The 21,414-nt window shown below is 44.7% G+C and overlaps 4 protein-coding genes across 6 annotated transcripts in view; 2 read left to right on the forward strand and 2 right to left on the reverse strand.

Annotated features, from left to right (window-relative positions):
* Positions 1 to 106, reverse strand: part of LOC311120013 (DNA excision repair protein ERCC-5-like) — a gene marked incomplete at its 3' end in the record, with an annotated part of 35,744 nt that extends 35,638 nt beyond the window's left edge. The window contains exon 1 of the mRNA XM_084194647.1: positions 49 to 106. The remainder of the gene's footprint in view (positions 1 to 48) is intronic.
* A 230-nt stretch (positions 107 to 336) lies between these two features.
* On the forward strand, positions 337 to 8,826 carry LOC311120016 (golgin-45-like). Of its 3 annotated transcripts, none has more exons than XM_084194651.1 (7): positions 337 to 403; positions 956 to 1,073; positions 1,241 to 1,767; positions 2,932 to 3,131; positions 3,209 to 3,337; positions 4,986 to 5,235; positions 5,371 to 8,826. In XM_084194651.1, exons 2-7 carry the CDS (start codon positions 1,046 to 1,048, stop codon positions 5,563 to 5,565), a joined length of 1,329 nt encoding a protein of 442 aa, XP_084050777.1. In that variant the 5' UTR covers positions 337 to 403; positions 956 to 1,045; the 3' UTR covers positions 5,566 to 8,826. The 3 variants fall into 3 exon arrangements, with proteins under 3 accessions (XP_084050777.1, XP_084050776.1, XP_084050778.1); XM_084194650.1 differs by having other exon boundaries at positions 354 to 409; XM_084194652.1 differs by having other exon boundaries at positions 354 to 409; positions 1,256 to 1,767.
* A 1,742-nt stretch (positions 8,827 to 10,568) lies between these two features.
* On the reverse strand, positions 10,569 to 12,797 carry LOC311120014 (tRNA methyltransferase 10 homolog C-like). Its single transcript, XM_084194648.1, has one exon. It carries the CDS (start codon positions 12,509 to 12,511, stop codon positions 10,598 to 10,600), a length of 1,914 nt encoding a protein of 637 aa, XP_084050774.1. The 5' UTR covers positions 12,512 to 12,797; the 3' UTR covers positions 10,569 to 10,597.
* Positions 12,798 to 16,747: 3,950 nt separating this feature from the next.
* Positions 16,748 to 21,116, forward strand: LOC311120015 (progesterone-induced-blocking factor 1-like; the record flags this gene model as incomplete). The annotated part of the gene is made up of 2 exons (XM_084194649.1): positions 16,748 to 17,005; positions 21,016 to 21,116. Coding segments are annotated over 2 exons (359 nt in total), but the record flags the coding sequence as incomplete, so codon positions are not given.
* Positions 21,117 to 21,414: the final 298 nt, after the last annotated feature.

Genomic DNA, 21,414 nt, shown 5'->3' on the forward strand with positions numbered 1-21,414 from the left:
AAAAACGCTCGATTCGAATACATACACTTGGCTATCAATCAAACTCACTTGTACAAGAGGACAATAGTTTGACCAGAATTGATTTCCTTTCGGTACTTTTTTTTTTTGGTCGTCTTATATAGGTGTAACAATATGTTCTTTCCTACGGCGGAACACTGTAGTGCGGATAATAGTTCCGCATTATTCCACGGTTTGAGGATTTTGTAACGCTGTAGTCTCAACTTCCGTTTACTGATCTGGGATATCTGTTTGCGGTCACCACCATCGATGAGAAATCGTATAAGCTGATTCAGAGTCAGCTGATTCAGAGACGCTACACGTCCGCCATGCCAACAGTGTCCGGGGTGGTGACACACAAACAAGACGGCTACGAAGAATTAACAGAGGAAAAATATTTCTTCGGGTAACAGTATGTGAATGTTTATTCTGACAAATCGTTTTATCTCTCAGTTACACTCATTTTACACTGCTAATGTTAGCTAACAGTGTTTACAAGTTCATGTCCAGGGCATGGTTTGGTGTTTCTACGCGATTTGCTTTGTTGTCTAGCTAGAAAGATTTTGTTGTCTGTTACTATTAGCTGAGAAACGCTCAACTCCGTTCTCTTATACCTCCGTCAACTATTCCTTATCTAACCGGCTAGGTGTTGATCATGTGCTAACTGTGCTGTTAAAGCTTATCCACAGATAAGTAGTGAGTTATTATAGCCTTGGAGCTCAGCCAGAGACTGAAGTCAACTAGCTAACTCGGCTAACTAGCTAAGTAAACAAATAGTTGGCACGGTCAGCTGTTTTGACTCACATTTTACCAATTCAAAACTTATACAAAAAAATTTGAAGGCAGAAAAAGTCCGTTTAACTGTGTGAGATTCTCTCGTGACTTTCTTATTGGATTCATTTAACATGTCTTAACAGGGTGGTAAACTCATAATCAAATATTTGTTGTCTTTCTTCAGGAGAGTTATCTATCAGCCATCCTGGAAGTCATCCACCGCCCTGTCCCCCTGTCATTCGACTGGACTGTTGTGAAGTCTTCCTCTACCATCATGTCTACTGCTGCGGTAGCAGACAGAGGTAAGCAGCTATCACCCCTATCATTTCACAGACTGTTGTTTACATCCTCTCAGCCAATCACACAAATCCATGTTGAGACCTGATAACTCCTCCAGCCAATACATGGAGAGAGAGAGAGAGAAAGATGGTGATAGAGATAACATTCCAGAATGTCCGCCATGTTCCAGGTTCCGTCCGTCCAGTCAGGGGCCCCGGCGACGGCATGGAGACGGACAAGCCCCCAGTCGCTAAGGAGATCGCTGCCGTGGATACGCCTCTGTCCGCGGTGCCACTACTTAAGGTAGCTAGTCCCAAACACAGCCCCAAGATGACGCACCCTGCCACCGCCAGCCTCCAACACAGCCCCCGCTCCACCCCCCAGCAGAGCCCCAGAGCCAGTTCCAGAGACGCCCCGTCCGCCGCCCAGCCCCCCGGGGTGCTCCACCTGGGGAAGGTTCCCCGGGAGGCCTGCGTGGTGGTGGAGGCAGTGAGGATCGTTGTTCCCCGTGCTGCCATCAGCCGGAGGGGGGGTCACGTGGGTCCGGCTGAGGAGAAAGGTGAGGCCTGGGCTGGGCAGCAGATAGAGGAGCAGGCCCGCTCTCCCTCTCCTCCTCTGGAGGACCTGAGAGGAGCCATGGAGAAGCTGCAGAACTCAGAGAGACGACTGCTGCAGGACAAGGAGGGTCTCCTCAACCAGATCCACGTGCAGACTGAGGTGGGTGAATGACTTCTACTGATATAGTTAGATACTTAGGGGCTCCTCAACCAGATCCACTGAGGTGGGTGAATGACTTCTACTGATATAGTTAGATACTTAGGGGCTACTAAACCAGATCCACTGAGGTGGGTGAATTAGCTCACGTAAAGACCCAGTGCCATCAAAAAGGTGAAATTCTTGTCTATTATATATTGTGTATTTCCACACTGAGTTTGGAATACTACTGTGTAATGGTGATAATGACGATAAGGCCTTTTAGTGTGTTAGGTTGTAAATAAACAGAGTAAAACTCAAACCAAGTTTATTCACCCACTGGGTCACACAGCTGCATAAGACAGAGACATGTTTCCACCAGCACAAGTATTTATACCCCCCTTTAGGCGGAGTCTCCTCCTTTTCTCTAAACACTACATCTCTGTTGCTAGGCAGGAAGTGAAGTGATGTGGGTAATAAACTGTTCCTTCTCCCTTCATGTGACCCGACCTGACCTCGGCCCCCATTCCTCACTAATCCACAGCTCTCCGCCCTCATCAGTGACCCCAACCATGTGACTGTCTTTTTCCCTTACTAAGTAACTTTGCAGACCCCTGGCTCTTATCCCCCCTCCATTGACCCCACCATATACATTCCTCATACATCTTCCCATTTCACTTCTAGTATAGCAAGTATTTCAAACTAGAACCCCACAGGTGTAAGAGATGTTTGAAAATACCTGAAATTTCAGCCTGTTTTGGTGGGATGGAGTTTTGGCCTGCCTGGTGACATCACCAGGAGGTAAATTAGTTAATAGACCAATAAGAAAGAGAGGTTCCAAACCTCTCTGCCAATAACAGCTAGTTTTCAGTTTTCCCCTCAGTCCTAACTAAATTCTTGCTTGAGAAATTACTCTTTGCTAAGAAGCTATTTTTGTTTCTTTTTAACAATTTTATAAGACTGTAGGAGGATATCTGGGTCCTGAGTTTTGTTCAGTGACTGTAGGAGGATATCTGGGTCCTGAGTTCTGTTCAGTGACTGTAGGAGGATATCTGGGTCCTGAGTTTTCAGCACCTGCCTGTGTCCAGATAAGATAAGGACAGTACTTTGGTTGAATCTGTTGGCACATGAAATACAGTCCTCTGGTCCATATCTTAACCAACTCTAACATGCTGTATTCTCCTATAGGTGAACAGAGAGTTGAAGAAGCTGCTGGTAGCCTCTGTAGGAGATGACCTCCAGTACCACTTCGAGCGTCTGGCCAGAGAGAAGAACCAGCTGATCTTGGAGAACGAGGCTCTGGGTCGCAGCCTGTCCTCCACAGCAGAACAGCTGGAACGCATGTCTATACAATGTGATGTCTGGAGGAGCAAGTTCCTGGCATCCAGGTAGGGGGTGAGGGGTGACAGAGAGAAGGAGCGTGTCGGTGTGTATTAACTGACTGCTGTGTCTGTCATCTCTCCAGAGTGATGGCGGAGGAGCTGACCAATGCCAGGGTTTCTCTTCAGCATCAGACCAGAGAGGCTCAGAGTGCCATCACAGACCTGCTGAGTGAGAGAGAGGAGTTCTCCAGAGACATGATGCTAACCCACAGGTACAACACTGACCTATGACCTGGTGCTCAGTTAAAACACCACAGACACGACGCTAACCCACAGGTACAACACTGACCTATGACCTGGTGCTCAGTTAAAACACACAGACACGACGCTAACCCACAGGTACAACACTGACCTATGACCTGGTGCTCAGTTAAAACACCACAGACACGACGCTAACCCACAGGTACAACACTGACCTATGACCTGGTGCTCAGTTAAAACACACAGACACGACGCTAACCCACAGGTACAACACTGACCTATGACCTGGTGCTCAGTTAAAACACCACAGACACGACGCTAACCCACAGGTACAACACTGACCTATGACCTGGTGCTCAGTGAAAACACACAGACACGACGCTAACCCACAGGTACAACACTGACCTATGACCTGGTGCTCAGTTAAAACACCACAGACACCACGCTAACCCACAGGTACAACACTGACCTATGACCTGGTGCTCAGTTAAAACACACAGACACGACGCTAACCCACAGGTACTACACTGACCTATGACCTGGTGCTCAGTTAAAACACCACAGACACGACGCTAACCCACAGGTACTACACTGACCTATGACCTGGTGCTCAGTTAAAACACCACAGACACGACGCTAACCCACAGGTACAACACTGACCTATGACCTGGTGCTCAGTTAAAACACCACAGACACGACGCTAACCCACAGGTACAACACTGACCTATGACCTGGTGCTCAGTTAAAACACCACAGACACGACGCTAACCCACAGGTACAACACTGACCTATGACCTGGTGCTCAGTTAAAACACACAGACACGACGCTAACCCACAGGTACAACACTGACCTATGACCTGGTGCTCAGTTAAAACACCACAGACACGACGCTAACCCACAGGTACAACACTGACCTATGACCTGGTGCTCAGTTAAAACACCACAGACACGACGCTAACCCACAGGTACAACACTGACCTATGACCTGGTGCTCAGTTAAAACACCACAGACACGACGCTAACCCACAGGTACAACACTGACCTATGACCTGGTGCTCAGTTAAAACACCACAGACACGACGCTAACCCACAGGTACAACACTGACCTATGACCTGGTGCTCAGTTAAAACACACAGACACGACGCTAACCCACAGGTACAACACTGACCTATGACCTGGTGCTCAGTTAAAACACCACAGACACGACGCTAACCCACAGGTACAACACTGACCTATGACCTGGTGCTCAGTTAAAACACCACAGACACGACGCTAACCCACAGGTACAACACTGACCTATGACCTGGTGCTCAGTTAAAACACCACAGACACGACGCTAACCCACAGGTACAACACTGACCTATGACCTGGTGCTCAGTTAAAACACCACAGACACGACGCTAACCCACAGGTACAACACTGACCTATGACCTGGTGCTCAGTTAAAACACCACAGACACGACGCTAACCCACAGGTACAACACTGACCTATGACCTGGTGCTCAGTTAAAACACCACAGACACGACGATAACCCACAGGTATAGTAGCACTTCTATACCACACACTAGTGGTAAAACTCACATAGGAACATATAGGTACTGAGATACATTACCGGTGATGCAGACAACTGACGTGTGAGTGTGTCTCTGTCCCCAGGTCTCTGGAGCAGCTGCTGGTCTCTCTCCAGTGGGGTCGACAGCAGACCTACTACCCCAGCGCCCAGCCCCTCAGCATGGGAGAACTAGCCCTAGCCAATCACAAGCTGGCGGATGCCATCAACTCCCACCTGCTGGGTGAGGTAGGGCCTGCAGGGGGCGGCAGCAGCGGCGCCGGGCTGGGAAAGGGGAGACAGGCCTCGGAGCTCCCGAACACCTCACACACGCCTGCTGAGAAGATGGCTGAGAAGGTAGGAAGTGGAGTCGGGTTCTCCGGGGCCGTACACACACACACACACTGGCCTCTATCCAGAAATAACCCCTCACCCTTTCTGTCTTTCTCACCTTCTTCCCATCTCTCTCCCCCTCGGCCCCCCCCTTCTCAGGTGTTGAAGATCCTGGACCCTATTTCCTGTTCAGACAACCAGGAAGAAACCTCCCCCCTCTCTATCTCTGACTCCTCCCCCTCGGCCTTCCTGACCAATAAGAAGAGCATCGGCCGTTTCCACCCCTACACCCGCTACGAGAACATCACCTTCAACTGCTGCGAGCGCTGCAGTGGAGAAATCTTGGTACTCTAGGGGTCAGAGGGCAGGGGTCATGACCTTTAACCTGGACAGGTCAACGCAGGCCACTGTGAGGAACACATCACCACCGGTTGGCTCTCTCTCTCTCTCTCTCCGTGGAACCGTCTGGTTTCACAGCGCCTCAGAACGGGACTTGACTGGAAGTATGGCAGGAGCGGACCAAACAACCGCTGGTTTTAATTGGCTGATCTCTCTGTCCATCACCATCTAGAATAACCCTTAGAACCTCCCCCTACATTGTGGTTTTAATTGGCTGATCTCTCAGTCCATCACCATCTAGAATAACCCTTAGGACCTCCCCCTACATTGTGGACTTCTAAGCACGAGCAGCACACGTGATTTAAACAAGGAAGTGAGTTGGGAAAATCTGCAAGTACATATCTTAGAATCAATTGGGCTTCCCAAAAATTATATGGTCAATATGATATGACACATGTCAAAGTCATTCCTGGGAGGGCCAAGTGTCCATCCTTCTTTGTACTTGATTGAGGTCACTAATAAGGAACTCCCCTCATCTGGTTGTCCAGGTCTTCATTGAAAGGAAAACCCCAAAAACCAGCAGACACTGGGCCAAACATGGCCAGCAGACACTGGGCCAAACATGGCCAGCAGACACTGGGCCAAACATGGCCAGCAGACACTGGGCCAAACATGGCCAGCAGACACTGGGCCAAACATGGCCAGCAGACACTGGGCCAAACATGGCCAGCAGACACTGGGCCAAACATGACCAGCAGACACTGGGCCAAACATGACCAGCAGACACTGGGCCAAACATGGCCAGCAGACACTGGGCCAAACATGGCCAGCAGACACTGGGCCAAACATGGAATGAGTTTGACACCCTTGTGATAGAACATTTATTTTGATTGCCGATTTTCACAATTTTTGATGGAGTTGTTGTCTGTGGTTGAGAGAGAGAGATGGACATAACTGAGATTAGACTCTTTGAGAGAGAAAGAGCGAGAGAGAGAGAGAGACACAAGCCTGGGGATGAGGTTACACCAGACCTGACACAACTGACATGAGAGAGAGAGACACTAGTTTGGGAGCGTTCACCCAATGCCATGAATAGCAGTGCAGAGGAAGTTGATAGGGTTAGATTAGTCAGGCTGTGTCCCAACAGTCATTCATAAGGAAAGGAGATGAGGAAAGGAAACATTTTAAGACTGTTGGGACTAGCTTTTAGCTAGTGAGTCATGACATCATGATGACCTCCGTGTTAGAGACAGCATCTATTGAGAGAACACTGCTGAAGACTAGTGAGTCATGACATCATGATGACCTCAGTGTTAGAGACAGCATCTACTGAGAGAAGACTGCTGACGACTTCAACTCGGGCTAGCTAAGATGCTATTTATCAAATGAAATGTAAATGTATATAGAAATGCACTCCTCACGGATGTTTTTGGTTTTTAAGCAGTATGATTGATTCACCATCAGGTTTTTATTGAGTGTTATATTTATTGAATTCATCTGATAAGTATTCTAGATGTGGGGAAACAGGAGAGGCAGGGCTGTGTTCAGAGGATGTTGCAGACAGACAGAAGGTTTTTAGTTTAAAGGTGAAAGGTACCCCACATATTCAAGGTATTTCTGTTCTGTTTGAATTTGGATTCTTTGCAGTGGGGGGAGTTACACTCAGATGTTGCCGTATTTGCAGTTTGCACTGGAATGAGGCAGATATCTGCTGTCCAGTGAGATTAGATCAGAAATCATCCTGATACCCAATTATATTAGATATATATTTGTGTGGAAAGGTTAGTGCCTTCAGAAAGCATTCACACCCCTTGACTTTTTCCACATTTTGTTGTGTTACAGCCTGAATTTACAATACCCCATAATGTCAACGTGGAATTATGCATTTAGAAATGTTTACAAATTAATTGAAAATGAAAAGCTTAAATGTCGAGTCAATAAGTATTCAACCCCTTTGTTATGGCAAGCCTAAATAAGTTCAGGAGTAAAAATGTGCTTAACAAGTCACATAATAAGTTTAATGGACAATGATAGTGTTTAACATGATTTTTGAACGACTACCTCATCTCTGTACCCCACACATACAATTATCTCTAAGGTCCCTCAGTAGAGCAGTGAATTTCAAACAGATTCGACCACAAAGACCAGAGAGGTTTTCCAACGCCTCGCAAAGAAGGGAACCTATTGGTGGAATGGTAAAAAAACGCAAAAAAGCAGACATTGAATATCCCTTTGAGCATGGTGAAGTTATTCATTACACTTTGGATGGTGCTATCAATAAACCCAGTCACTACAAAGATACAGGCGTCCTTCCTATTGCAGTCAGTCAGTCGCCCGGAGTGGAAGGAAACCGCTCAGGGATTTCACCATGAGGCCAATGGTGACTTTTCAAAACGGTTACAGAGTTGAATGGCTGCGACGGAAGAAAACGGAGGATGGTGTGGAAAGCTCTTACGAGACTTACCCAGAAAGACTCGCAGCTTTGGCAGCTGCCAAACGTGCTTCTACAAAGTATCGACCAAACGTGTTTTCACTTTGTCATTATGGGGTGTTGTGTGTAGATGGGGGAGAATTATTCAAGCTACGTCATATTGGTTGTTGATCGTTGCTAGACAACCGTTTTTAGGTCGTCCCATAGATTTTCAAGTAGATTTAAGTCTAAACTATCTATCTAGGCCCACTCAGGAACATTCACCGTCTTCTTGGTCAACAACTCCAGCGTAGATTTCGCCTTGTGTTTTAAGGTGGGAATACTTATTTAAATGAGATATTTCAGCATTTCATTTTCAACACGTTAGCTAAAATTTCTAAACACGTTTTCACTTTGTCATTATGGGGTGTTGTGTGTCGATGGGTTAGAAATATATATCAATTTAATCAATTTTTAATTCAAGGTCAAAGGCTATGAATACTGTACTTTCTGAATGCACTGTCTTCCCCATGAAGTGACTGAAAATATTTCACTTTTAAGAAGGCGTGTAAATAGATGAAAGTGGGCAGCAGGTGGCTTAGTGGTTAAGAGCGTTGTGCCAGTAACCTAAAGGTTGCTGGTTCTAATCCCCGAGCCGACTTAGGTGAAAAATCTGTCGATGTGCCCTTGAGCAAGGCACTTAACCCTAATTGCTTCTGTAAGTCGCTCTGGATAAGAGCGTCTGCTAAATGACTAAAAAGTAAATAAGATTAATGTTTTTTGTTGTTGACCATTTTCTCTTTGTAAAGATTTTTCTAAATTCCTTCATGTCAGAGACCAAAATTAAAGATTTGTTACATCTACTATTTACTGTGTGTTTCTTTAGTGAGAATCTGTCCAAATCATAACGCTTGAGTACAGGATGAATGGAAATATTGCTCTTCTGGAGTAAATGGTTTTTAACTTAAACTGTAATTCACCTAGACAATATAATGACATTAACATTTTGTAGTTAAATATACTGAACAAAAAATATAAATGCAACAATTTCAAAGATTTGACTGTGTTACAGTTTATAAGGAAATCAGTCAATTGAAATAAATGAATTAGGCCCTAATCATGTATGCACTCACTCACTGTAAATCGCTCTGGATAAGAGCGTCTGCTAAATGACTAAAATGTAAATGTAATCTATGGATTTCAAATTACTGGGCAGGGGTGCAGCCATGGCTGGGCCTTGGAGGGCACAGGCCCACCCAATGGGGAGCCAGGCCCAACTAATCAGAAAGAGTTTCCCCCCACAAAATGGCTTTACTACAGACAGAAATACTCCTCAGCACCCCCCTAAGCCATTCCCACAGGTGAAGAAGCCGAATGTGGAGGTCCTGGGCTTGCGTGGTTACACGTGGTCTGCAGTTGCGAGGCCGGTTGGACTTACTGCCAAATTCTTTAAAACAATGTAGGAGGAGGCTTATGGTAGAGAAATTAACATTAAATTCTCTGGCAACAGCTCTGGTAAACATTCCTGCAGTCAGCATGCCAATTGCATATTCCCTCAAAACTTCAGACATCTGTGGCATTGTGTGGTGTGACAAAACTGCACATTTTAAAGTGTCCTTTTATTGTCCCCAGCACAAGGTGCACCTGTGTAATGATCATGGTGTTTAATCAGCTTCTTGATATGCCACACCTGTCAGGTGGATGGATTATCTTGGCAACAGAGAAATGCTCACTAACAGGGATGTAAACAAATGTGTGCAAAGATTTGAGAGAAATAAGCTTTTTGTGCATATGGAAAATTTCAGGGATTTTTTTTATTTCAGCTCATGAAACATGGGACCAACACTTTACATGTTGCGTTTATATTTTTGTTGAGTGTCCATTGACACTCAGTAGCACACGCCAAAGATTCCAAATAATCAACAGTCTCACTGAGTTGCTATCAACCTGTTTATGTTCCAAGGCATTTACAAGGGCTTCTCATCATCAGTTCATCTCTGAACCACATCCATTTACACCAGGGCTTCCCATCATCAGTTCATCTCTGAACCACATCCATTTACACCAGGGCTTCTCATCATCAGTTCATCTCTGAACCACATCCATTTACACCAGGGCTTCCCATCATCAGTTCATCTCTGAACCACATCCATTTACACCAGGGCTTCTCATCATCAGTTCATCTCTGAACCACATCCATTTACACCAGGGCTTCTCATCATCAGTTCATCTCTGAACCACATCCATTTACACCAGGGCTTCTCATCATCAGTTCATCTCTGAACCACATCCATTTACACCAGGGCTTCCCATCATCAGTTCATCTCTGAACCACATCCATTTACACCAGGGCTTCTCATCATCAGTTCATCTCTGAACCACACCCATTTACACCAGGGTTCTTCAATTCCGGTCCTGGAGGGCCGAAACACTTCTGTTTTTTTATTTCTACCTGGTAGTTAATTGCACTCACCTGGTGTCCCAGGTCTGAATTAGCCCCTGATTAGAAGGAGAGGATGAAAAACAGAGGTGTTTCGGCCCTCCAGGACCGGAATTGAAGAGCCCTGATTTATACCAACATGGTGAAACAGAACCACATTCAGAGGAGAAATGTCTCGGTATCTTTGGTTGATAAGGCTACTCTTCCTCCCACCATTTCTTCCCGCTCTTGGCTGTACTGTTGCGATCCTCCATCTTGCTTTTCAGTGAGGTCCGTACCCTGGTGCTGGTCTCTGCATCCCCTGTAGGTTCTGCTTCCTTACTGGCTGCTACCCTGTCTCTACTACTGAATACACTGTCCTTATGTCTAGCAGTGGAGCCTCTCTCTCGGACCACACCATTCATCTGTTTCTGTCTCCACTCCTCCATACCGTCTCTGTCTCCAGTCCTGATGTCCCTGTCTCTACTACTGAATACACCGTCCTTATGTCTGGCAGTGGAGCCTCTCTCTCGGACCACACCATTCATCTGTTTCTGTCTCCACTCCTCCATACTGTCTCTGTCGCCAGCTCTGAACCCTGTGTCTCTGTCTCTGTCCACAGCTCTGAATGTTCTATCACTGTCTCTGTCCCCAGCTCTGAACCCTGTGTCTCTGGTTCTGTCCCCAGCTCTGAACCCTGTGTCTCTGGTTCTGTCCCCAGCTCTGAACCCTGTGTCTCTGGTTCTGTCCCCAGCTCTGAACCCTGTGTCTCTGTCTCTGTCCCCAGCTCTGAACCCTGTGTCTCTGGTTCTCCCACTAAACCCCCTGGCCCTATCTGAGCCCCTGTCTCTCTCCTGGTAGAATCCATCATGTTTCCTCTTGGGTACGTACTCCAACGCCTCCTCCCACCTCCCCGTCTCCTTCAGCGTCAGCAGGATGCGTATCATCTGATCCAGAGTCAGGTTCTTGGCCCCCGTCTCCCATTGGAGGAAGTCATCCAGCGGCAGACGGGCCGTATTCAGCTTCAGACGCTTGGCGTTGGCCAGCGACAGCCCCGATTGGATGGAGCGGTCCACCATGGAGCCCACGATGTAGACCTTGGAGTTGTCGAAGGTACGGAGGACGTTGGGGGAGTCAGCCGTCAGGTAGACCAGGTCGTCCCGGGGGAACAGGTCCACGTGGCGCTGCTCTGTGGAGGTGATGAGGAGGCGCTCCCAGGCCTCGGCGCCGTACCGTTTCACCAGCTCCCTGCGGTAGCCCCCGTCGGGCTGCAAGTTACAGAAGTGGAGGTGGAAGGGTTCCGGGGCTCTGCGGTTCCACCCCTCCACCTCCATCAGCTGGGACACGGTGTTCTCCACCTCCCGACGCGTCATCTGCTGTTCGTAGGACATGTCAAACACCAGTGGCTGGCCGAACACCATGGCCTGGGCCGACCTCCACCCCAGCAGCTTATCCAGGGAACGACCCCAGAACTGGAGCAGTAAGGTGTTCTTCAGTTCCCCCTCCTCTCCTCTCAGACCACCGGGCCTGATCCTATCATCCTCCAGAAACCTCTCACTCCTCTCTCCCTTCCTCTTCTCCTGCTTCTCCTTGCGGCTCTTCTTGTGGCCCTCCTTGATGGCCAGGTATTTCAGGTACTTCTTCTTGGAGGACTTGGTTTGGAGCTCCGCCAGGATCCCCAGCTCCTCGTCAGTCATGCTCTCTGGCACCAGCTTCCCAGCCTGACGCCACATCACTACCAGCTCTCTGGTGGCCTCCTGCGGGGAGGAAATCTCCTCCTGCCCTGCTACACCTCCTGCTGCTACACCTCCTCCTGGTCCTGAAAAAGCAGCACCACCACCACCTCCCTCCTCCACACCTCCCAGTTTCTCCTCCTCCGGCGCTGGGACCTGAAGCTTCATCACAGACTTCCATATGTCCAGGTCCAGTTTCTCTTCAGTCTGCTCTGCTTTAGGCTGAGGGAGGGGTACATCTTTTCTTAGTGTGGCCCCGGTATAGAGAGGACGGCTTAGGCGTGCAGAGTGGTGGGGTGGGAGAGGGCATGTGAGTGGTAGCAGCGGGATACGCCGCCGCAGCTCGTTCAAAAGCGGTGGGGTCAGAAACCTCATCATTTCAATGGTTTGATGATACATGCGTATGGGGTCAAGATGTTGACATTCACGTCGTTATATTAAAGTCCCAGAACTGTCCATCAGGAGAGGAGGGAATACAGGTAGACGTGCAGACATGATAGGAAGCGTTTGTGTTCCATAATCACACAAAAAAAATCATACAAACTGCAATTAAGGTCCACTCTCAACAAGGACAGAATAGATCATATAATCGTGGTAGTATTCCATTAAATGTCTTACATTTGTGTCAGTCTGAATTCAATTTACCATCCATGCTTATCGAAGAATATCGAAAGGTCACGTTGGAAACGTGTGCAACGCCATTATTCAGTCGTGCTGATGCAAGTGCAAAAATATTTGTTCCGGGATTAACGGTCTGAGACACACAATTTGTCCAGAAGACTCTCACATTTCACCAATCATACGAAAATATGTTATTTTCCTACGTCAATAAATAGTAAACAACGTTTAATGCAAGAGACAATTTGAAGCTGGAAATTACCCTAAACTACCAACTGAGTTTAAACTTCACCTGCGTCCAACTCAATAGTTTATATATCCACTAGGTGACCGACAGGGGGGCTGTGTTGAAGCCACCGTGCCTCCATCTTGACACTCCCCCACCGTTGTAACAAATATTTTAGAAGCTACAGAAAGGGGGCTCCAAAAAACACTAAAAAGCCCATTGGGCGTCTATCATCAGAATGCTAACAAAATTAGCACAAGTAATAGCGAATTTCCATGGAGGCTGCTAGCTAAATATTCTACATTTATTTTTTTGCCACGTGTATTCTATGACAGACACCTTGATGCATACTTTTAAATTATATTATGTGAGCTAAACATAAAATGAAAAAATGTATAAGAACATTTTCCTTAAAGTATAATTTTCTTAGATTACTAATGTTATTGTCTCCACTTCAACAACAAAATACTTAAATACATGTCATTTTGTCCTTGAAACATTTAAAGCTGCAATATGTAACTTTTTTTGGGGCTTCCTCACCAAATTCACATAGAAATGTGTATAATAGATCTGTCATTCTCATTGAAAGCAAGTCTACGAAGCAGTAGATCTGTTCTATGTGTGCTATTTCTATGCTTCCCGTAAATTTTACTTTTACTTTAGGTTTTGTAAACCAGCTTCAAACAGCTGAAAATAAAAAAATGTTGGTTATGGAAAATATATTTCACAGCGGTTTAGATGGTACAATCTTTAATTTAAATACTGTAGAATTACATTCATTCCAATGGAAGACTGCGTCTACTGGGGAGTGGCAATATGGCCGACCGGAGGCTTCAAGGGCTCTCAATGGCCAATACATAGAAGAATTTCGGTCCAGAAGAATGAAAAAATAAGTACAATTGTTGTGGGAAATAATACATATAGTTCTGATAATAACCCATCGTATCTGGTAGGAATACCGTTTTTTTTTTTTTTTTTTTTTTACAGGTGCATCAAAGCTGCGACCGAAAGACTGAAAAACAGCTTCTATCTCAAGGCCATCAGACTGTTAAATAGCCATCACTAGCCGGCTACCACCCGGTTACTCAACCCTGCACCTTAGAGGCTGCTGCCCCATACACATAGACATGGAATCACTGGTCACTTTAATAATGTTTACATACTGCTTTACTCATCTCATATGTACATACTGTATTATATTCTACTGTATTTTGGTCAATGCCACTCCGACATTGCTCGTGCTAATATTTATAGATTTCTTACTTCCATTATTTTACTTTTAGATTTGTGTGTATTGTTGTGAATTGTTAGATACTACTGCACCGTTGGAGTTAGGAACACAAGCATTTCGCAACACCCGCAATAACATCTGCTAAATATGGATTATAATTCAAATATTTTGCTATGGAAGTGACCAACCAATGCTATGGTCAAAAGCGACTACCTTTTACCCGTTAATGATTTCTTGCACAAAAGGTTCAATTTTGACAAAACGCCTTGTGTTTTTTGCTCCTCTGATTCAGAATCTATAGAGCATTTATTTTTTTCATGCCGCCATTCTAGTAAACTATGGATTGAAATTCATGAATGGTTGTGTATAAAATCTTTAAAAAATTACCTATGTTTACCTTTGATGATGTTAAATAGCATTATGCTTATCCTTGTAATTCCGATCATAACTATTTAATTAACATTATTAGGCTATTCTCTTGGCCAAATATTATATTCACAAACGCAAATGGGATGGGATGGGGAAATTATTTATTTTGTAGTTTCTTTCATTGAACTGTTACAATTTAATAAATCCCTCAAACTTGTGTAACTTAAAAAGTTGGACAAATTATTAGAAGTAATTTCTCTGAATGTCTGTTAATGTCTCATTGCCTTGTCACATTTAAATGTATTGTATTCACAGGAATGTCCCTGTATTGATGTGTAATATTGGTATTATTGTTGCAATAATAAAAATTATAAATAAAATATGTGTATGTGACCAATAAAATGTGATTTGATTTGATTTGAGAGGCATATGCCTGACTTGTGGAACCCCGTTCAAAACATCCAAAATGATGGAAAAAGCATTGGGTAAAGTTTCTGAGGAACAGAAGAAATGTCTGTTGGATATCAAACAAGTTGATGGATATTAATGTATCATGCTTTGAGCTACGGAGCAGGGCACCTGTCAAGGGAGTAATTTCTGGAGTCTCGGAGGATGTTGTTGACATTGCTTTATTGAAGGAAATTCCAGGAGTGGTCGATGTCTGTAGAATGAATCGTATGGTTAATGGCAAGAAGAAGAAGAGTGTCTGTTGTAGTGTTTTTTTTTGACGGGGAGTCTCTCCCAACTCGAGTGCAACTGGGATATGTCTACTGTTAGAGCTTTTGTAAATAGGCCTTTGCAATGTTCTTTCTGTAAAATGTTTGGACATGTAAGAAGCGTCTGCAGACAGAGAAGCCGGGATGTGGGATGTGTGGGAAAGACCGCTATGAAGGAGACGTTAAATGTCTAGTAGAAGACAATAGACAAGGAGCAACATGTTGCAACTGTGATGGGGAGCTTGAAGCGCAATCATTGGAGTGCCCGACTAGTGTGAAAGAGACCGAGGTTGCTAAAATCAGGGCAGTTGAGAGTCTCCTATGCGGAGGCTGTCAAAAGGGTGGAAAGAGTGAGTATATTTGAAGGTCCGGCGGTAGTGAAGAACGGTCTGCCTACACCACAGCCCGAGAATCAACAGCAGGACCCAGAAATCCTTCATGTGAAGTAGGTGGGATTTGTGTCATTTATAGCAATGGTGGTAAACGGAACTGCACAAGTTGAAAGTAAGTCCAGAAAGATCGATATCATTGTTAATGCAGCTGAACTATTTCTGGGATTAAAATATTTAACATCTGAAGAGCTACACGGAGTAGTGTCTAGTGCGGTCCCAACCTCTCGGGCCCCAGAGCCTGATTAGGGTTGATTCATATTTAGTTTTTTTGTATTATTATTATTATTATTATATTTTTAGTGGTTAAAGTTTCTGTTTTCACCCCACCCAGTAGGTGGTGGCAATACACCATATTTGGATGTAGTCCGCCAATAAAACCTCGAAGAAGAAGAAGATGCGGTCGCAAAAAGATGTACGTGACTCTGATGTCACTTCCGTTTGTTTGTTTGTTGTGATCTGCTGGTGGCGGTTTCTATGGGTTTCGGAGCGGGACCGTTGAAATTATGAAAACAGCGACCACCAAACATTTTGGGTTGTTTACATTTACATTTTAGTTCGCGAATAGAAGTGGTAAATGCTAAACCCCATTGAATTGATGGATATGACAAAAAACGAATAATTTGTACGGAATTAGCCAGCTAGATAGGAAGCTACCTGTTGGACAGTGAACTTTAACCAACAGTAGCTTGCTAACTATGTTATGTACTATAGCACTGTAGCTAACAGTTAGTGCAACCACAGATAAGGAGCTAGTTACCAGTATATATGGTGCAACAGTCGACGTTAGCTAGCTAACTATGTTATGTACTATAGCACTGTAGCTAACAGTTAGTGCAACCACATATATAAGGAGTTAGTTACCAGTATATATGGTGCAACAGTCGACGTTAACTAGCTAGTCCAATCATGCAACTAGCTAGCTAACGTCAGCTAGGCTAACGCCTTGATGTCCTTGAACTCTTTGAGTTCGCTAATCCTTAATCTTCGGTAATACTAAAGTTGTATGCTAGTAACGTTAGTTACCGGGCAAAAGCAGATCCCTTACTTGCTTGACAAAAACCGAGGTACCTATCTAGCAACAAGATGCCTCCGAAGAAGCAGAAAAACCCGTCGGTGAACATCTCCAGCTCGCTAGAGGAGTCGGAAGAATTCAGTCTGGAGACCACGGTGCCCACCGAAGACATCTCATCGTCGGACGAACGAGACGGGACCGGGGCCCAGAAAGTCACTCGGCAGCTCATCGAAAGGAAAGAGCTACTGCACAACATTCAGCTGTTGAAAATAGAGATGTCGCAGAAAAACCTCATCATAGATAACATGAAAGTGGACCACTTGACTAAGGTAGTTAGAGCTAGGATCTCAAATATGTTCTAGCTATGTTTTTAATGTGATCTTTAACTTTGCATTGTTGGAAAAGGAGCCGTAAGTAAGCATTTCACTGTTAGTCTACACCTGTTGTCGACGAAGCATGTGACAAATAAAATGTGATTTGCTGCACAGACCCCATGGACACTAGTCTAGCGCAGTGGTTCCCAAACTGTGGGGCGAAAGGTTGGCATCGGCGGTCTCCCCCCCCCCCCCCCCCCCCCCCCAAAAAAAACCCAACAACAAATATCTCAGTCCAGCTTTAAATTTACCCTTGAAAGTTGTAAAAGTAGAATTTCTAAATTGGGTAGTGTATCAACAGTTCCTCTTGTCATGTCATTGCAGACCTTAGAGAGCTATTTTAACTTGTCAAAAATGTCCAGATCAACTAGCCCATGTCAGCTAACGTTTTTTAATTTACTTTTTTTAGGCCATAGATATTGTTGTCATTTTTTAGTCACTCAAATATCGCATGAATACACATTAGACTTGGCAAAATGTATAGAATTGCAAGAAAATTAGCTTTGAAACTGCAAAATGTTCTTTGCACCCCCCATGACAAGATGTGTAGAATTGCAGGAAATAAGGGGGTGTTCCCCATGCTGGAAGGGGCGCCCCGAGTGGGGGGGAAAAAGTAATCAAAGCTTGATGATGAGTTGGCTATTTGGAATGGGCTGTGTAGTGCTAGGGCCCCGGGACCGTGTTTGGGAAACCCTGGTCTAGAGAGACTGGTCTCTAAATGGTCAAATTAGTGAGAAATATGGGATTTACATTTACATTACATTTAAGTCATTTAGCAGACGCTCTTATCCAGAGCGACTTACAGGAGCAATTAGGGTTAAGTGCCTTGCTCAAGGGCACATCGACAGATTTTTCACCTAGTCGGCTCGGGGATTAGAACCAGAGACCTAAATTAAGATATTGAATTATTTTGCCATATCTAATTAATGTTTATTACGCTACTTTCCATGAAATGGACAGTAGGTGTTAATACATTATACAAGCTGACATTTTGACCACATGTTAATGGGGGTGGGGGTGGGGGGGGGGGAGATTACACATCCTTTTTACTTCAGATTGGTGATGTTCGTATAAAAGTTGAGTGTCAACGCGATGACAGCGCATCAATTTCTTAAAACAGATCAATGTCTTTGGTTTTGTACTGTTGATTTCGTCATACGCACTGGGGGGTCGCATAGCCAATTTAAAACTCAACTCCACGATGTACTTCACGTCAACGTGAGTTGAGACGAGAGTGGACAGACTGAAGCTCCCACGTCACATAAAATGAAGTAAAAAAAAGAAAAGAAAAGAAAACGACATATTTCAGCCAAACCGGATAATGTGATAATCGATAGGAGTGATTGAGAAAACAGTGTAGCGTTTCTCTTTAGGTTTTGGTGAACCCCCTGTATCAAAATGCAACATTCCAAAGTGTAGCTGACTGTTCTAAAGGTTGTCCTCGAACCAGTGATGTAAAAATATATCCAGTTTCCATGTGGTTTTTGAGGTGTGGTAGTTTCAACAGCACATAGCTCCCCCTAATTGGTGAGTGATTTATTACCACTTGACAAAACAGCATGGTTTTTGGTTTGTGCAGTTTATAAGGTGCTGGTAAAAACAATACAGGTTATATGATTACTGTTGTTGCACATGTATGTGTAGATAGTCAATGTTATGTTTAGGTTTTCAATATATCCCAAACTGTTTCTTCATATTGGTTATTGGTTTGAACACTTTAAAACTGTGTTTTGAAATTGGTCTATTTATCAATATGTCTTGTCAACAGGAAGCAGCGACCATCATTTTCAACTTACGTTTTAGGAATCTAAATGGAACTTTCAACATTTTATTTTTTTTATATATACCGCCTAAATAAATAAAGAAGATATATATACCCACACCTTAGATAGATAGATAGATAGATCAGCTTCAAGATTGCGGGTAGATTGTAGCTTCCATCAATGTAATTGTCTGCATTTCCAATCCCCCATATATATATACACACACATACACAGCACCAGTCAAAAGCTTGGACACACAAACTCATTCAAGGTTTTTTCTTTATTTTTACTATTTTCTACATTGTAGAATAATAGTGAAGACATCAAAACTATGAAATAACACATATGGAATCATGTAGTAACCAAAAAAGTGTTAAACAAATCAAAATATATTTTATATTTGAGATTCTTCAAATAGCCACCGTTTGTCTTGATGACAGCTTTGCACACTCTTTATATATGTTTTTAATCCCATCCTTCAGCTCCCCTCAACCCCTCCCATCTATCGCTGAACACCATCCGCTTTTCATTTCTATTTGGCATATATTTTTAACTGTGCTGTTTCACAAAAGTTCTGAACCTATATAAATTTTCCAGACCCAGTATAATTTGCATTACCATATTTTCCGCACTATAAGGCGCACCGGATTATAAGGCGCACCTTCAATGAATGGCCTATTTTAGAACTGTTTTCATATATAGGGCGCACCGGATTATAAGGCGCATAGAATAGAAGATACTGCAGTCAAACGTTTGACTGGGGTTGCGTTATGCATCCACTAGATGGAGCTGTGCTAAAGGGAATGTCAACAAAACAGTCAGATAAAGTCTTAACTTTATTAAACGTTCTGACAACTCCGTTCACTCCCATGGTAACGTTGTTCAAACCTTAATGTGCATATTAACAACATCTCCCAGCCTTGCTCACTCTTCTCCCAAACGTGGAGGGGAATTTTTCCCTGATTCAGTATACACGTAGTAAAAGAAACAGTCTGATACCACTAAATCAAACGTTAGTGCATAACTCAACATTGTTCAGTTACGTATAACACGTAAAGCTCACTTTTTCAGTTCATTCCCCGTCCACGAATCCCTCGAATTCTTCATTCTTCTTCTTCAGTGTGTCCGAATTGAACAGTTGGGCGACTACGGCATCCAACCTGCCCGGCTCCCTCTCGTCATTATCCCAGTCAGTGTCGCTGCTGTTGCCTGGCAGTTCAGAGATTATTCCTGCCTTCGTGAAAAGCTTGGACCACAGTTGAGACCGATATATCAGCCCAGGCATCCACGATCCATTGGCAGATAGTGGAGTAAGTGGCCCGGTGCTGTCTCCCCGTCTTGGTGAACGTGCGTTCGCCTTCTGTCATCCACTGCTCCCACGCAGCTCGCAGTCTAGCTTTGAACGCCCTGTTGACACCAATATCTAGCGGCTGGAGTTCTTTAGTTAATCCACCCGGAAATGACGGCAAGCTCCGAATTAGTTTGCTTCACTTTGTTTTTTTGACGGCATCGGTGATATGGGCGCGCATGTAGTCGTAGATCAATAGGGACGGAGCTGTGTGGAAAAAGCCACCCGGTCTCTAAGACGTAAAATTTCTCTCAGCCACTCACTCATCTTTTCCTCATCCATCCATCCCTTCGGGCTAGCTTTGATGGCGACGCCGGCTGGAAAGTTTTCTTTTGGCAAGGTCTTCCTCTTGGAAAATAACCATGGGTGGAAGTTTCTGGCCATTAGCCTGGCAGGCGAGAACTACAGTGAAGGATGACTTCTCATTCCCCTGTGGTGCGTACAGACACTGTACTGGTCCCCGTTTTCTCCACAGTGCGGTTCACGGGAATATCAAAGTCGTACTGAAACATTTCATTATTATTAAAATGTTTTTTATTGGTTTTTCATACTGAAACATTTTGACAGAGCGCCTTGAGCGCCGTGTGCAACAAGTATGGATCAACCAATTAACCAATTGATCCATATATAAGGCGCTCCGGATTATAAGGCGCACTGTCGTTTTTTGAGAAAATTAAAGGCTTTTAAGTGCGCCTTATAGTGCGGAAAATACGGGTAGTTATCTTACCAAAATGGGTTTTCCCTGCCTAGCTTAAGTAGTGCCCTATATAGGAAAGATAAAAGGGGTCCATTCGGGACACACCTGTGTGTCACTCTAATGGTTTTCATGGACTGTGCTCTCTTCTCTTTCCCAGACGGAGGAGCTGGAGGAGAGGCTGAATGATGCCCTGCACCAGAAACAGATCCTGGTCCTGAGACTGGACAGCCAGCTGCAACTCACCCAGGATGAGAGCAGGTACAAACAGAGCTGAGGCCATGACTTACCTTAGCCCTAGCCTTAGCCTTAGCCCTAGCCTTAGCCTTAGCCTTAGCCTTAGCCCTAGCCTTAGCCTTAGCCCTAGCCTTAGCCTTAGCCCTAGCCTTAGCCTTAGCCTTAGCCCTAGCCTTAGCCTTAGCATTAGCCCTAGCCTTAGCCTTAGCCTTAGCCTTAGCCTTAGCATTAGCATTAGCCCTAGCCTTAGCCTTAGCATTAGCCCTAGCCCTAGCCTTAGCCTTAGCCTTAGCCTTAGCATTAGCCCTAGCCTTAGCCTTAG

The sequence above is a fragment of the Coregonus lavaretus genome (genome assembly GCF_964263955.1).
Source record: "Coregonus lavaretus genome assembly, contig: HAP1_SCAFFOLD_3094, whole genome shotgun sequence".
NCBI classification, from domain to species: domain Eukaryota; kingdom Metazoa; phylum Chordata; class Actinopteri; order Salmoniformes; family Salmonidae; genus Coregonus; species Coregonus lavaretus.

Excerpts from the sequence above, each read along its gene's own strand:
- LOC311120016 (XM_084194651.1), top strand. The coding sequence starts at position 1,046 with ATGTCTACTGCTGCGGTAGCAGACAGAG. Across the intron at positions 1,768-2,931 it reads AGATCCACGTGCAGACTGAG|GTGAACAGAGAGTTGAAGAA; the intron begins GTGGGTGAATGA and ends ATTCTCCTATAG. Across the intron at positions 3,132-3,208 it reads AGCAAGTTCCTGGCATCCAG|AGTGATGGCGGAGGAGCTGA; the intron begins GTAGGGGGTGAG and ends TCATCTCTCCAG.
- LOC311120014 (XM_084194648.1), bottom strand. The coding sequence starts at position 12,511 with ATGTATCATCAAACCATTGAAATGATGAGGTTTCTGACCCCACCGCTT.